Genomic DNA, 16,235 nt, shown 5'->3' on the forward strand with positions numbered 1-16,235 from the left:
GGAACTAAAACCTCTGGTGTCGTTGGAGGTCATGGTTCTGGATCAACAAATTATGGAATTTCAATAATCAATTAGAGTAGATTTTGGTGCCACATAAACAAAGTTTAATTATTAAAGACCATTTAATATTGTCATTGTATATCAATGGAATATTGACCAATTATAATATGCCACTCCAATTAAGTGTTAAGCCCTCGAGCATTTAATTAGATCAGCGCTCAACACTGTGTACCACTCAGGCTATAAATCAATCCCCTCACTGCTTCTACAGTATATGAGATGTAGTGTTATACAGTACAAGCATCTTGTTCATTACTGTGTACAAATGGTACTTATAGCACTTAACTTAAACATTAATGTATAATTTTCCATCTGATAATTTATTGCACATTGTTTAATTACTGCCAGAGTTAGAGAAATCAGTTTCGTGAACTTTGCATTCTGTTTATGTGATGTGGTTGTTCTACTGTTTGTGTTGTTTCAGATATAGATGAGTGCCAGGATCAGCGGGTCTGTACCAGAGGCCACTGCCAGAACACTGAAGGCTCCTTTATCTGTCTGTGTGGGCCAGGTTTCAGAGTGTCCCCAGCTGGAGACCACTGTGATGGTATGATATATATACCATCACATTTTAAGGACAGTACTATAATTTTAATAATAAAATGTGTTTATTGGGAGCTTTTCAAAACAACAGTTACAATGTTCTTTACAATATAAAAACAGCTTTCAGACCACGGGAACCTGTAGGCGGTGATGTGCATATGTGCTATATTGCTTAGATAGATCGAGAGATAGTTCACCATCAGCAGATTGATTCAGAAATAGTTTCATTTCTGAATCAATCTGCTATCATTAAATCCTGTGGTTGGTCTGCTTTAAGGCCTCAGTATACTCCATCAGAACTGCCTCCAACTTGGTTGAATAGCTTCAGAAACCACCTCCCAAATGGGCCAGGGTTTAAACTATTTCAGCTCTCTCTCTTTATTCTTGACATGACTATCCCAGTCACTTTTCATGTGAGCAACCAAGGTCAACAACATGAATGTCTCTCTCAAGAGCGACTGTCCAAAAAACATTCTGCATCATTCGGATAAGGAAGAATCCCTGTTGCCTTTAGATGTGGTCAGAAAGCACGTCCTCTTTCTTTTCAAGCATAACCTGACCCTTAATTTCACAACACAAATAAACGTCCAGAGTTTGACCGGTAACAGACCGAGACGCTCCAGTCTCAGTCCAGTTGTTAAGTCTGCACCAGAATTTGATTCACAGCAACTGTACCAAATGGGCAAATGTCCGTTTAATCCAAACCCAACAGGTCTGGTGTGAAAGCACCATTACTTTATTAACTACGAATGGCTTATAGTTCACGTGTGTGTGTGTGTTGATTTTGTTTTATGGTGTCATATTGTAAAATATACATGATCATTGTGTGATACTGCTGCTTGCTATAGTTTTAATTGAAGAAATGAAATTCACATTATCCAGTAAAGCATCCATTGTATCTTATTATTTCTTGTCTTCTCTCTTTATAATATAAAAATAATGAATGTGATTTTTTATTTACAGGCTAAAACCCTATAGGCTAAACAATGGTTACGTTAATATTATGGGTGTAAAAGTCCTCAAAATATATATATTAAAGTACAGCGAACTGCTGCTCCTGGTACATTTTTGAGAGAACTCCCCTTTTTGCATCTTTTGCTTATTATTTTCATATAAAAGATGGATGGACATTATTATACTTCAGTCTGATGGTCTCTATTTAAACCAGAAAGGGCAATGTATAATTTTGTTGTTGTACTAAGCTGTAAGTGTTAATGAAATTCAGTTATCTAAATATATAGTTATTTCTTTGTCTCACCTGACACCGTGATTTATTGCAGATGTCAAACAGGAAAATGTGGCTATGGTAAATATCTGTTTTATGCTTCTATGTGGTGGTGATGGCACAATGGATAAGAAACATGCCTTTGATGTGAGAGACCCGGGTTCAATTCTAGTTGCTCCAGAGGCGATTGTAAGCGTCAGATAAATGTAAATGTTCTAATGCACTGCTGATTGAAGACATGTCCAAAATGTTGTAGACATAGATCACTACGCACAGTAGCACCGAAAAAAGAAAGAAGGCTGAATGATCCAGCTTACTTGTGTTGTCTGCAAATTATGGTTTGGTATGTCATCAGTTCTAAAAAGAAAATTCAGGCTTGAGTGTGCAAACTTTGTTGTAACAAACGTGTTTTACATTATATCACAACATAATGCATGTGCACATGTGTGCAAATCTGTTAACATCAAAAACAGATGTCAAGTGACAGGATGAAGAATCTAACAATATATTTTATAGAGGGCCACAAATATCATGGAAATAGTTATAAAGCATTCAATTAACTGATATCTAATTGGACAAAAAAATCTGGATTTGAAGGTGAGTTATACAATTCTGGAAAAATCCAACACCATGACAAATAGCATGATAAAGAGCAACACAGCAAGTCACACATCTCATCTGTGAGGAGATATTCACTGAATTTGTGAAATAAAATGTAATAAATAAACAATTGTATAAATTAATTAATGTCCATAAACAAATAAATTAAAGGTATTTCATTTAAATGGACAATAAAAATAATTATTAAAAGATATACAAATGAATATACTAACCGATCACTAAACAAAAACTTAAAAACAACATAAAACAATCAATACCTAAATACATAATGGAATTTAAAAAGAAAATACCGTTTTAAATGAGAAATAAATATCTGAAGTGAAACTGAATTAAGAGTACAGATTTTAATCAAACATTTGGAAGTGGCATTCCTTTTTTATTTGTATTCTCAGCTTTTATTGTCCAAATAGATATTAATTATTAGGAATGCTTTATAACCATTTGTTATATTGTTACATTTCTGGTCCAAAGTGTCACATTAAATGTAAATGAAAAATGAAAATATTTAGAATCATTAAATTCTTGCTGCAAACCAAAGGAATAATAAATCAATTCATCACTTGCACTCCTTAATGTACTTTAATATGTAATCCAGCTGTAATTTATCAATGAAGACATTTACAAAAATGAGTGCTCCTAGCAACTATTTGTCAATGTAAGCAAAAAGTATTTTTTGTCAGGAATGATATCCTTCTCTTATTTAATTCTTCTCAATTTAATTCTTTCTCTAAATATTGGTTTCAACCTAAAAGGCCTCCTCTCTATGTTCCAGATGTGGATGAGTGTTTAGAAGACCCCAGGCCCTGTGAGGCTGTCGGGGAGTGTGTTAACAACATGGGCTCCTACACCTGTACCTGCCCCAGGGGATACCGACAGGTCAACGGCACCAGCTGCAGAGGTGAGCTCTGCATCAGGGTTACATCCTCCACCACCAGACGGGTTTCTGATTTGGGATTTAGACATTCAGTTTCTGTCTCTGTCTCTGTCCAGATATTGATGAGTGCGTGGATGAACCGGAGCTCTGTTCCCCCCATGGCGAGTGTCTCAACACAGAGGGATCCTATCTGTGTGTGTGTGAGAGTGGATTCACGGCCAACCTCGACACACCCACCTGTGATGGTAAGCTGCGACTACAAAGAAGAGGAACACAATGGTTAGGGTTGTGAAAATATCAGCATGCTGATGCTGACCTTTTGATTGAACTTACAGGTTGTCTGTTCAACCTTTATAGGAAGGTTTTAACTGGTCGAATAGTCTTTCTTTGCTTAGGAAGGTTCCTAACAGTATCTAAGTGGCAGCCACGATAAGAGCTCGTCAAATTCTCTAAATGCTAAGGAAAGGTGTTTCACTGCTTTTTATTATATCCTTTAGCATAGGGTGCATTAGGCCATCCTTTATGAAAGGAAAGGACAGAATGCAGTCCCACAATTCCCAATTGTTTTGTTTTCTATGTAGCCTAGTGTAGGTGCAGTTGGATTCTCTTAGCACCGTGGTTGTCTCATAAATTCTCCTTCACATCATGACGTCCTCCACTCAGGTCAAGGAAAAATGTTATTGTACTGTATTGCACAACAGCAAGGGGGTTTCCCAGATAACAGAGCCGTTCCCCCAAGTCATATAAGTAGTTTTCCATTTTCACCAACATTTCTGATGTGAGTTTTTCTGGCTGAACTATATCAGGATGCTTCAAACCTGTCATGACCTTTTGAAGGAACTGGCTAGAAGAGTATGCTGCTGTGGCTCTGGTGCTACGGATAAACATAATCCTTAATAAACACAAGTACTTTGAAATGTTATTCTAGATAAATGCAGCTTCAGTATACACACTGAAGAAAATGTTTCAATGTTATAAAAATCAATAGTAACATATTGACATATGATTTCCTTTTTCAAAATGTACACCAACATAGTAGATTCAGTTGTTAATATCTGTTTCCATCCATTTTTTCCATTGCCTTCTTCATCCTCCATTCCTCAATTTCTACCCCTTTGTCACTTCCCTTTAAACATGAAAGAAAAATAGGACGAAAATCTTCAATTTCTTTTGCATGTATGCTGCTCTGATTCTCTCCACCCCGGCAGGAGTCTGTGCCAGAGCTGTTTAATGCCTTCCCTGCCTTAGAAAATAGAGAGAGAAAAGTAAAAAATGAGAGGAAAAGAAACAGAAGGAAGCCTTTGAGCTGGCTGTCTAGACAAGGAGGGATATTTGTTGCTCTCTGCCTCATGATTTATGCAGTTGGCTCAAACTCAAGTGAGTGTGTGTGTGTGTGTGTTTGAGTGTCTACCTTTATAAAACACCAGCTGCTTCAATTGCAGTACTATGTTTGATTCACTGCATTCAGTTTTTACCTTTCATCTCCCTTCTTGAATCCGTTTGGAGGGAAATAAAGGAAAACAGAGGAGAAGTTGTGTGTGTGTGTGTGTGTGTGTGTGTGTGTGTGTGTGTGTGTGTGTGACTTTCAGTCTGCAAACAATCAGCATGTATTTGTTTAGCAGATGTTCATGCACTACAGTGCATTTTAAAGTGTTCTACAATGAAATCATCAACAACAAAATACAATGTTAGAGAGCCGTATAATACAGAGGCTGGAAAAGAAAAGATGGAACACATCACTAAAGTAAAAAAGTATTTGACATTTGTCGGCTTTGTTTGTTCCCTAGATATTGATGAGTGTGGGCTCAATGAGACAATGTGTGGCCCTCATGGTTTTTGTGAGAACAGACTGGGTTCCTTCCGATGCCTCTGTGACCAGGGCTACCAGGAGACCCAGGATGGCCAAAGCTGTGTGGGTAAGTGTTGCAGTTTTGGTATGTAGATTTTAAGCTGAAGCTATTGTATTATAGTGTATTCACTTTTGAAATGTATACAGTCAGACACACTGGCGACCTGTCCAGGGTGTACCCTGCCTTTCGCCCAATGTAAGCTGGGATTGGCTCCAGCCCCCCACGATCCTGTACACAGGATAAGCAGTTGACGATGGATGGATGGATGGACAGTCAGACACACATTAACTTAAAAGCATATGCTGACAGCTTATAGTTTGCAAATTATGTCAATACATTCACAAACAAAGATGTAGAACAGCAGTTCTTCACAGACAATGAAACACTCCACACCAGCCATGTCAATTATGACGACAAAGCAGTTTCCTTCCCTGACTTTGCACTAATGAAGCAGCATTGTTGGATGGAATCACCTGAGACTGATGCCTTAAAAGGGGCGGGGTTCGTCATGGAAGGCTGCTACATCACTGCATCCAGGCTGGTGGGGACATAAATATCACTAAAGCATCTTTCCAGAAATTATGGTGAAGCTACCCTACTGGGGGCAAGGAGACTCGAGGGGCCGTAACTTGTAAGGCTAGGGTCGTGCGACAGGCGGAGAGCATCACTAGGTCACTTTTTGGCTTTTTACATTATCAAAAGTTTTTTGACTGGACAGGCCTGCTACTGAATGTGTGGTTGACTGTAAGGCCACAGGGGCTGGTTAGTACTCTGTGTGCTTATACTTCAACAATGACCTCAACTCCAAACAATACTTTTACATCAACTCATACTTTAACTTCGCCCGCTGCTTACACTTAAGGTGACATTTTATGTAGCACACCTACACATAGCCCTTCCACATAGACTGAATCTTTAACTTCTTGTAGCAATTCCATCTTTCTTCAGTGCTAACTGCCATAGAAACATGTACCACAAGTTCCAAAGTAGCAAAGTAGCAGAAAGGGCTTATGCAAAAAAATATTCAGATTCATATCACAGTGCGGATGCACACCCCATGCCAGTTTCCCTTTATAAATCACAAACAACTCAGAATTTGCTGCACCTTCTTATCATCCACAGTTGCTTATAAGCAGTCAGTGAACCTCCACTGATTAATATTTATAAATACAGACAATGTCAGCGCAGTCTGACAGAAAAGCTAGGTTGAATCAAGAGAGAATATATTGTTTGTGGACACTGTGGGCTTTACAAATGCCAAAAGGGCTTAAGAGTGGCAGCATGTGACGGACTAATGAATGCTGCTGGCTCAGAAGGTCTCTCCTCTCCTAAATAAAAAAGAAGTGGTCTGGCATTAAGTAGAAGCCAAAAGACACATAGACAGACAGACAGAGTGTTTGTACACCGGAGGAAAAGGACCACCAGAGCCAGACCCCCTTGATAAGCGACTTGAAGGAATGAGAATCCCTCCTGAGTAGTGACCCGAGGTGGAGGGAGACACAGATATGCAAGATGCATCGAATGACCCAAGTAATCTGTATTATCTCGATTGAAAAGTGAGTAAACCCAGTGCCTTTATAATCAAGTTAAGTTAAAACATGTATTCACACAAGAAACTTCTGTAGTCGGTGCAGCCGGGTCAGTGGTGCTGCAGCTGAGCAGGAGCTGAGTGCACCCAGCCCCGCGATCTCCACTGCACCTCCTGAGTCTCAACCCCTCAGTGGCCGTGTAGATGTAGTCCTACAAAGGCAAAGAGACTCCATCTCAATTAACAAGGTTACCAAGGAGTTAAAAGAAATAAGACTACTTAATAAATAGTGTTGTCATGGATTGGGGCGCTGAGTGCAGACTGGGGCGAGGACCCAAATGCAGACAATGGCAAGGCGAGGAGGTTGCAGTCCAGAAATTTTTATTAACTCAAAAAACTAACTTAAACAGGCTTAGAAGGAGCTCGAGGCAAAGTCCAACAAAGGTAGTCCAGAACACAAGGCAATCCAAAACACAGGGAATAATCCAGAACTAGGAAGACAAGGAACAGGCAGGAACACTCAACTTTAGACGCAAGGACGTGACAAAGACTGGAGAGACAAGCAGGCGTACATGTACACAGGGACTAATGAGCAGCAACACAGGTGAGCGGGATCAGGGCTAACGAGGCAGAGAGACAGCAGGAAAACAGATGCAGGCAGGCAGAGACAACAGGGGGTAACAGAGAGAACACTTAGACAAGCAGACATGGGTGAATAACCAAGAATGCACAAGTACGGGCTAAACAGAACCAGTAAGTGACCACAAGACAAAACCGGGAACACAAGACCAGAAGTAAACAAACACAAAAGATATTAACTAATGTACAGGACTAGGAACTAACTGAACAAGAATACACAGAGAAACACAGAACCTAAAACAGACTTAAACAGGAAAGACATGAACACAAAAACCAAACTCCTAACAAGTGTTATATTTTTCTATACTTCATCCCACCCACACCCCGTGCTCAGTGTTTAGCTCAAATGCCTGGGGATTAGGCAACAAACGTGTCATAATAATATGCCGAGCTACGCACTGTATGTATTTGCTCGGCTGAGGCATCAAAAACGGAATCAGTGTAAACATGATTTGTCCTACTGTTCACCTTATTAATGAGAATAAATGTCACTGCATGCAAGTATTAATTACAGATCAAATTAAAGAAAATGATCCAATTTTTTTTATTGTGCACGTTAGGAAGTATCAATCAAACAGGTGTTTGTTTATTCATGTTAAGAATGACTGTTTTTGCTAATTAAGTGTATAACATATAAGAGGTAATATTTCTATTTATTTTACAAAATGGTATCAATTTGTGAGCGTTTCTTCAATTTCATCCTTCCGCCATCGGATTCGCAGATTCCTGTTTCTCACATATTGTGCGTACGCATGGGTCAAAGTTTCCGTTTAGGACTGCACATTCCCCTGTCAACTTTATTTTGTATATATCTCAAAGTATGCTGAGAAAGCGTACACAAAGTTTGTAAATGACGCCCAAGATTTTTTTCTAGCTGAGGTAATTGAAGGCCCCAACCATTATCTGAAAATTTGGGGTATTAGCCCTCCTGTTACCTTTGGCCTCAGCTGTTTCTCTTAGATAATCTGTGAAAGCAGCATTGCCAGGTATTGTGAACACATCATCCCATGTTGAAAATCAGCGGTTTTCCTCAAGTTTGGTTTGGAATGAGTGTAAGCTGATGGGTGCTGGTGGTTTTCCCCAGGATAACTGGGCCCCTGTAGCTCCCATCTAGTCCAATTTCCTCCAGCAGGAAGGACTGTCAGAGTAGACTTCCCCCTGCAGAACCCTGATAGAAAACATCCCCCACTTACACTCTCCCAGTGACCAACTCCACCAAACACACACAGACCCATAAAATACAGAACCAGAACTACCAACACGCTCAACTTCACATCTCTCAATACAATATGTGCTTTATACACTCTTACACACTTCCCATCTTTCCTTTGGCAGTGCTGCTGGGTCCCACCCAAGTTCAGTCCAGCCAGCTGCCTCCTCTTCACCACTAAACCCTCACTGTACTGTGGCTAGCACAGATGGACTCACTTACACACACGCGATCCTTGAAAACCAACAATGGCGGTGTACCACAAACCATTCAGGATGTGTGTCTTCCTTCCCCTCCATCTATTCCTCTCCTCTTATCAGCCAACTTTCTCTGGCTTCCTCTCTCCAGTTCCTTACTTTTACACTGCTTTATTCTGTCTACTCCCAATATCTTGTCTCCTCCTCCTGTGGTTTCTCCTTCTTGCGTCTGAGATTCTCTCTTCACCTTCATCTCTTCCCATGTCTCTTCTCTCTATACAATCGCCCCAAGGAGGCATAGAAGCAAATTGCCAGTTTGACATATTTTTATTGGGTTTCGAAAACCCAACAATAAGTTTACAAATATTTGGCTGATGATTCACAAGTTCTTACTGATCCAAAGAGGTAAATGCTTCTCTTCTGTTTACAGTTAGTCTTATCCCTAAACCAAGATGGTGAAAGGGAAATGCAAAATGTCCAGTGTAGTCTAGTGTTTTATGTCACTTGGCATCTTAGAGAAACATTTGCATACTCTCCTTGGAAGAAATACTGGAGCATTGCTACTAGGTCTGCTTCAGCCTTAAGGTCAGTTGGACAAACGGCAATTATTAACCAGTCTAAAGGAAAAGATTGAAATTATCCATTGAGTTCTAAGTCAAAGGCAGCAGGAACTCGATGACACACTCCCAGGTGTGACTGACTGCAGCTTAAAGGTTCAGTGTGTTATATTTCTGAGCATCTATTGACAAAAATGCAACATAAGATCTACAGCTATATTTTCAGTGGTGTAGAAAGACCTTACATAATGCACAGTTATGTTTTCTTACCTTAGAATGAGCCTACAGAGCGCGTTTCGTCACTTCTTCTTCTTCTTCTTCTTCTTCTAGAATCTTGAAGAAGAAGAAGTAATAATATACAGCGCGGGTCGGCAAATAAGTTTTGCATTGGAGCAATTTTTTTATCCATTAGATGGTGGATGAGAACATAAGACTAATATTTAAACTGAATGTTACAATGTTGAGTTAACTCAGTTGGTAAAGCACAAGACTCTCGCCAGGAGGTTTTAAAGTAAAAGCTCTCAATTCAACTCGAAATAAAGCATTGCTGCAAAAAACTCACACTTTGTTTGCAGGCAAAACCACTAAAGCAGAAGTGATTATGTGAGTAACTGTTGCTGCCATGACTGAGATCTATTTCAGAACCGCTATTAAAGTATTTATTTATCAAAGCACCATATCTATGCCAGTTGGAACTTAAGTTTTACTTTATTACTGAGAGGACATGAATGTATAACCCATGGAGGAAAACAAATCATGATGGAAAAGCCAGCTCATTCACAAAGTTATTATACAGCCTGTAGTTACAGAGCATTTTTTGGACCCGCGCAAAGAAGAAGGATGTGACATTGGGTTGTTTGAGCTGGACAGAGCAGTCGGTAGCAGATCTCGATTGGATCTTAATGTGAACTGGGGCAATACCATCTGTAAATGTAATCAGGTTAATATCATATGTAGATACAATCTGGATACCACACACATTTTAATGCAAGGTGTAAATCTGTGTTACAACCCTGCATGAGTCTAGGATAAGGAAGAATCTTAATGCTGGTGAGTCAAGCAGGCGCTGCTGTTTATTGTTTAGTGTACTGACAATAATATAAATTGCAAAGTTTTCAAGTTTCTAACAGTTAAATACCATATGATCAACAAAAAAAGGAGTCAGGTGAGGCGAGGCATAAAGAGGAGGGGCTAAAGGTGGCGCCACATCATGAAATAAACAACATGCTTCCTAACCAGAGCAGACCTTAAGTGACTAACTACACCGGAAAGAAAATTAAAGCCTATTCTAGCAGTAACCCATAAAACCTAGTGTTCAGCTAGACAGTCACATTACCTACGTGTGGAGCAGAAAAGAAAGATGTTTGAAAATAAAGGCTAAACCACATGCCACATACATGTTAACATTAATTCACACACTCTAATGGACCTAAGTTACCTTCAGAGCTAACAATCACACATATCAACAGTACAATAGAGAGACACAGAGGCGGACTGCTCAAATAAATTCACAAAGCAGCTTTTATCAGCTTGAGTGACGGATCAGATAGGCTTGGCATTTGATGCTGGAACCAGATAAGAAAAGATGTAGAACCTGCCGAAAATGGGGAAGACTAGAGCCCAAACACAGGTGGGTGGTCCGGAGGCGTGGCCAGGGAGGAGTGGATGCTGTGTTGACAGCACTGACAAAGGACAAGACTTCACCACAGTAAAACAAAACTTAAGAAACTGCCAGCGGAGGACCAGAACCCTGTCTCCCTGGTGGTTAGCTACACCTCATATCAAGACCTCAGGCCAAAATACCCCTTGGTCAGGCCTGCTTTGCTTCCCACAAGCCAAATACAACTTAAATTGAATTTGCCTACTCTTTAGCTTTCACTGGGAGATTGGACATTTTTGAACATTGTTGCTATTTTCGTAAATACAACTGCACTAATATAAAAAAAAGACTAGGATGAAACCTTTATTGCTGCACTGTGTGTTGTCATTGTGCTCCTGAGAATGTTATTGAGAGAGTAGATATGAGCTTACAGATGATTATAATTGCAAATGTAATTTATTAAAACAAATCACATCTATCAACATATACAACATTTTTCACTCATCTGGCTCATGAGTGAGCCAGTAGAGCTGTCCACTCTAGCCACGTAACGCTTTGCGTTTCACTTGGGTGGTGGTTACCCACCCAAAACATATTTTTTTGTTTCAAGTCTATTTTCTTCAGTGGCTGTATATTGGACTGTGTGGTGACAAAATGTGTGTGAGAGCAAAGCAATACTGTGGCTGAACACATCCAGTATAGATGTGCTGCTTTCACTGCACTGACAGAGTAGAGCAGACACGGTGTTAGACACAGTTTCCAACAAAATACTGATTACTGAGCTGCCTCATTTGAATGAAACTGTTCTGCACTGGGCAAGAAAATACCAGACAGATGTGCCAAGTGAATTTCAAGATAAAGAAAATAAAGTTAAAGTGTTTGCGCAGTTTGTATTGCTGCCACAAAAACAACAAGTCAGGATGTGCTACTCAACAGGCCATGGAATATTCATATTTAAAGGAATTTGACCAACAAATGCAACGGTAACCAACATATTACTGCTCTGCCAAACATAATGCATCACTCTAAAACCAAGTACTAAATAGAAGGACTTACTTTACTGTAGTCACCCCATCTGTAACTGTTTTCAGGTATACATAGTATATCATTGCAACAGATCAATGTGTGGATGTTCTGGGCTGCTGGCACTGTTAGGGAGAATGTAGGGGAAATATGGAGGAGGATGGAGCAAGACACACGTCTTGTTTAGCTGTGTGAAGTCTTACCCTGTTTGAAACAAACTTTTTAAAGCTCTTCCAATAAACGTGCCCACTTGATGATGATGCACTTATGTCATGATTGTTAAGAGGTTAAGCCTGATTCAAAATAACATTTCTCACCACGCTCTTATGTTCCTTCTCCACAGATGTGAACGAGTGTGAGCTGCTGAGCAGTGTGTGTGGAGAAGCCCAGTGTGTGAACGTTGATGGTTCCTTCCTCTGTGTGTGTCCCAGCGGCCAGGACTACAACGTCATGATCGCCAAGTGTGAACCCTTTCCCACAGGTGACCCACAGTCAGCTCTTGTACAAATTATCTTTTACAAGAACCTGATGACATCAAGGTGTATAGGCTGGTTTCATTACAATGTTATTTCTTCAAGAAGTCTATAAATAAAGATACACAAACATTAAACAGTAGACAGGGACAAAAATGCAATTTATGTTCTTGTTAAAGTTTCTTGCTAAAGAAGACTCCCATATAAATAACAATGCATCTGCTTCAATTTAACACATTATGTAAAATTGCACTCACAAAGATATACATTTCTCCTTAATCAAATCCAAACATGACTGTGGATGTAAGATATTTTATTCAAACAAAATATTTAAGAATTTATAACAACATTTAAGAATATATAACCAATAAAGCCAATATCAAGATATACTCACTGAGCCCAATTAAGTATTTTGTATTTGGAGTTCTAATACATGGAAGATGAGAAGCTAGTGATTCTCATCAACTTTATTTTTAGACAGACAGCTAAAAACATTTTATTTCCCATCTTATCGTTGTGTCCTGCTGTGTGTTCATTCTTCTCTCCTTCTCTTCTGTCATTCATCTTCCAGCGTCATCAGTGGAGCGTAAGGAGTGCTACTATCGTCTGAATGATGAGAACCTGTGTGAGAGTGTGCTGACCAGCCACGTCACCCTGCAGGAGTGCTGCTGCACTTTGGGAGCCGGCTGGGGTGACAACTGTGAGGTGCATCCCTGTCCTGTCAATGGCACAGGTGAGTTAGAGGAGGAGGAGTAAGAGAAGGAAGGAATGTAGGCAATCACACACAGACACTCTTTACCAGACACACAGGTGTATTTCAGTAACACAGTGTACCAGCAGATCTATACCTTAATAAACTGTAGTTCTATTATGAAGCTTCTGTGCTGAGTTAATTTAAAGAAGTGTGCAGCTTGCAGCACCACAGCAAATGCAATTATCAACTGGAAACCAGCGCCCTGTTTGTGAATACATGTTAGCTTGATTTGATTGATGATTTGGCACAAACCTGGAATTTTCTATTCAACAAAGCTGCCTTAAAGTGGATCTACAGCTCAGAGCAACATGTCCTGTAAGTGAGGAGTAGCAGTAACATCAGTAACTTTCGGAAGTCTAGCTGATTGCCTTGCAACTGCTCCCAGCCAAGAAAAAGTCCAGCACACAATCCATTGTGTCATTTTTACATTTTGGTTCACAAATCAGTGTTCACAGGTGAATTTTGTGACCTTAGGACTTCCTGTTTCCCCCGTTTCCACTGTTTGTGCTAAACTTACTGGCTGTTAGCATTAGTTTCATACTGCATTTAATAGAGGGGATATTATTAATGTATCACCTCATCTGACTCTTCGCCAGAAATCAAATACACTCACTTCTCAAAATGAATTCTCAAACCTATTCCTTTTTCAGAACAATGTTTAAAGAAAGGGATCCTGGTGCTAAAATCTCTGGATGAATTCTGATTCTTACTGACTTTCACACATCTGTTTTCATTTTCACCGTGCATATTGGTACTAAAAGCACAAAGCCCAAACAGTTACACCCTGTATGTCTTCTTGACCACAGTCCATCATTCGCAGTTCATTCTTGTCCTGCCTCAGTTGGAGTTCCCTTTACTGGCTTCAGCTGGTACAAAATGTGGCTGCGTTACTCAAAAATGGATCATGGAAATCTGATCAAACCACACCAGTTTTAGCTGCCCCTGTATGGCTGTCAGATACCTACACACTACTCTTGTCTTTCCATTCTTATGTTAACTTCTGGGAGCACCTCCTAGTCAAGTGTACCTAATAAAGTGTCCCTAAATGATATACTGTAGGTACACACAAACACACACCTCAGCGCACGATGGACGCTTAACCTCCAAACCTCCGTACCTCCATGTCTGTTCCCTTTCAGACCAGTTCAATCAGATGTGTCCATCTAAAAGAGGTTTTATTCCCAGCGGAGACGTGCTGTACGGAGTAACCACAGCTGAGAGCTACAAAGGTAAGACTAAGCTACTTCTTCACCACTGTAGGTCTGTTGTGTTAATAACACACTTTTGGTGCAAGTCAAACTGCAAGTGCCGATTAATGGTTCTCACTTTAATAGTTGTCAAACAGTAATGTTCTAAAGTTCCAAAGTGAACTGCAGTTCCCTTGTGATATTATCACTGTCTGTGCTCGTTTCTGTCTTTGCAGCAACAATTGTCTTGTTGTGCATCATAGGATCTACTTTGCTAAAAAAATGTTGCTATGTACAGTAGAACTGTTTCATGATAGATTTTGGTGTAGCTTTTATCCAGTGCACAAAATTAAGTGAATATTCAAATTGAAGCTAGACTAATGTTTCCCATTAATTACCTAGACTGTGGTCTCTGTGAACCGTCTCATACTTATATACAGTCTATGGTCTCATAATAACATTGTTTGCTGTGCAGTGTACAGGGGGGAGCGAGAACTGAACGGAATTTTGCACAGTTGAAGCAGAGATACGAGACGATTCCCCACATTCAGGACCTTTTTGTCTTACACAACCTCCTCAATGTGGTGAACAACTTCTGAAAATGCCATGGCGACACAACACAGTGTCACGTACAGTGAAACGTAGCTAGCTTACCTCCAATTCCCGCTGCAAAATGAACAAGCCATGCTGTCCCCGTCTTCCTACCTACCAGTCCATATACACCAGTACCACTTGAGGTTTTCAGGACACAATGATCAAGGCTTCATGTTTCTGCCTTGTAAGCATTATGGCTAGCAAACAAACTTCCACCTGTTTCTGAGTTTTCAAACTAATTTATTTATTTTTACTTATTTACAATTGTCAATAGCCAGAATAGCTGCCAACAGGCCATTTTATATACGTTGAGTGTGAGCATGTAAATCGAGAGCTTTGGTGTTTACGTCACATACGATTTAATAGTACAGTGTGAGTTGGAATTAAACAACAAGATTTCTGAAATACTACAGTGTACACCCAGCTTTAGCCAAATGAAAAGAAAAAACTATGCTCAGAGTTCTACTTTTTGCTGTTATTTTAGCTCTCTGCAAAACATTCACAACCTATGTTCTACACACAAGCTCCAGTGTTAACTGAGACTTGAATATTCAATTGAGAGTGCCAGTTTTTAAAGCAACATTATGAAAGATGTGGGTTTTTTTGCGGCAACTTTGCTAACATAGCCAAACATCAAACAAGTGTGACAAGACAGCAATATTACTATTCTGGCTGTCATGGTGTTCCTGCCCTGGTTATCAGGATTTGTTTCAACTCCTAAATATCAATATCAGTATCGGCCTCAACAATACAGTGTCCAACGGGCTATAGTCTGTAATCTTTTGGAGTTTTATAAAATTTGCTCATATAAATTCCTACATTGGAAGAAAAAGTAGTGTTCATGGCATGGACAATGCAATTTATCGCATTTTATAGATATATATAGAATATATAGATATATTACTGTTGTGCAACTCTGAACCTGTATGTGACGACACAAAATGATGATTATTCGTAAGCGTAAACAGTCTGAGAGCACTGACAAGCAACACAGGCTACACTGTGTTGGGCTGATTGATATAATAATAATAATAATAATAATCTTTATTTGTAGAGCACTTTTCAAAACAAGTTACAAAGTGCTTTAACAAGTGTAAAGACAATAATACCCAAGAGACAATAATACAAAAAACAATACAAGATAAAAGCAAGAAAACATTGAAAAGACTAAAATACACATTTAAGATAAATATAAAATAAGTAAAATAAAATAAAATATAAAATTTTAATATAAAAGTATGTTTTAAGAAGGGACTTAAAAGAGTTCACTGACTAAGCCGACCTGATTTCCTCGATGAAG

The 16,235-nt window shown here is 39.4% G+C and overlaps 1 protein-coding gene across 1 annotated transcript in view; it reads left to right on the top strand.

The window, feature by feature from the left end:
- The window catches only part of ltbp1 (latent transforming growth factor beta binding protein 1), a 156,976-nt gene that overhangs the window by 129,781 nt on the left and 10,960 nt on the right, over nucleotides 1–16,235 (top strand). The window contains 7 exon segments of the mRNA XM_038737681.1: nucleotides 485–607; nucleotides 3,222–3,347; nucleotides 3,440–3,568; nucleotides 5,111–5,239; nucleotides 12,271–12,408; nucleotides 12,972–13,133; nucleotides 14,294–14,383. Of these exon segments, the coding sequence (XP_038593609.1) occupies nucleotides 485–607; nucleotides 3,222–3,347; nucleotides 3,440–3,568; nucleotides 5,111–5,239; nucleotides 12,271–12,408; nucleotides 12,972–13,133; nucleotides 14,294–14,383 (897 nt within the window).

Source organism: Micropterus salmoides, unplaced genomic scaffold, assembly GCF_014851395.1.
Source record: "Micropterus salmoides isolate LMB-PRFRI ecotype aquatic unplaced genomic scaffold, ASM1485139v1 Ms_hic_scaffold_22, whole genome shotgun sequence".
Classification (NCBI taxonomy): Eukaryota; Metazoa; Chordata; class Actinopteri; order Centrarchiformes; family Centrarchidae; genus Micropterus; species Micropterus salmoides.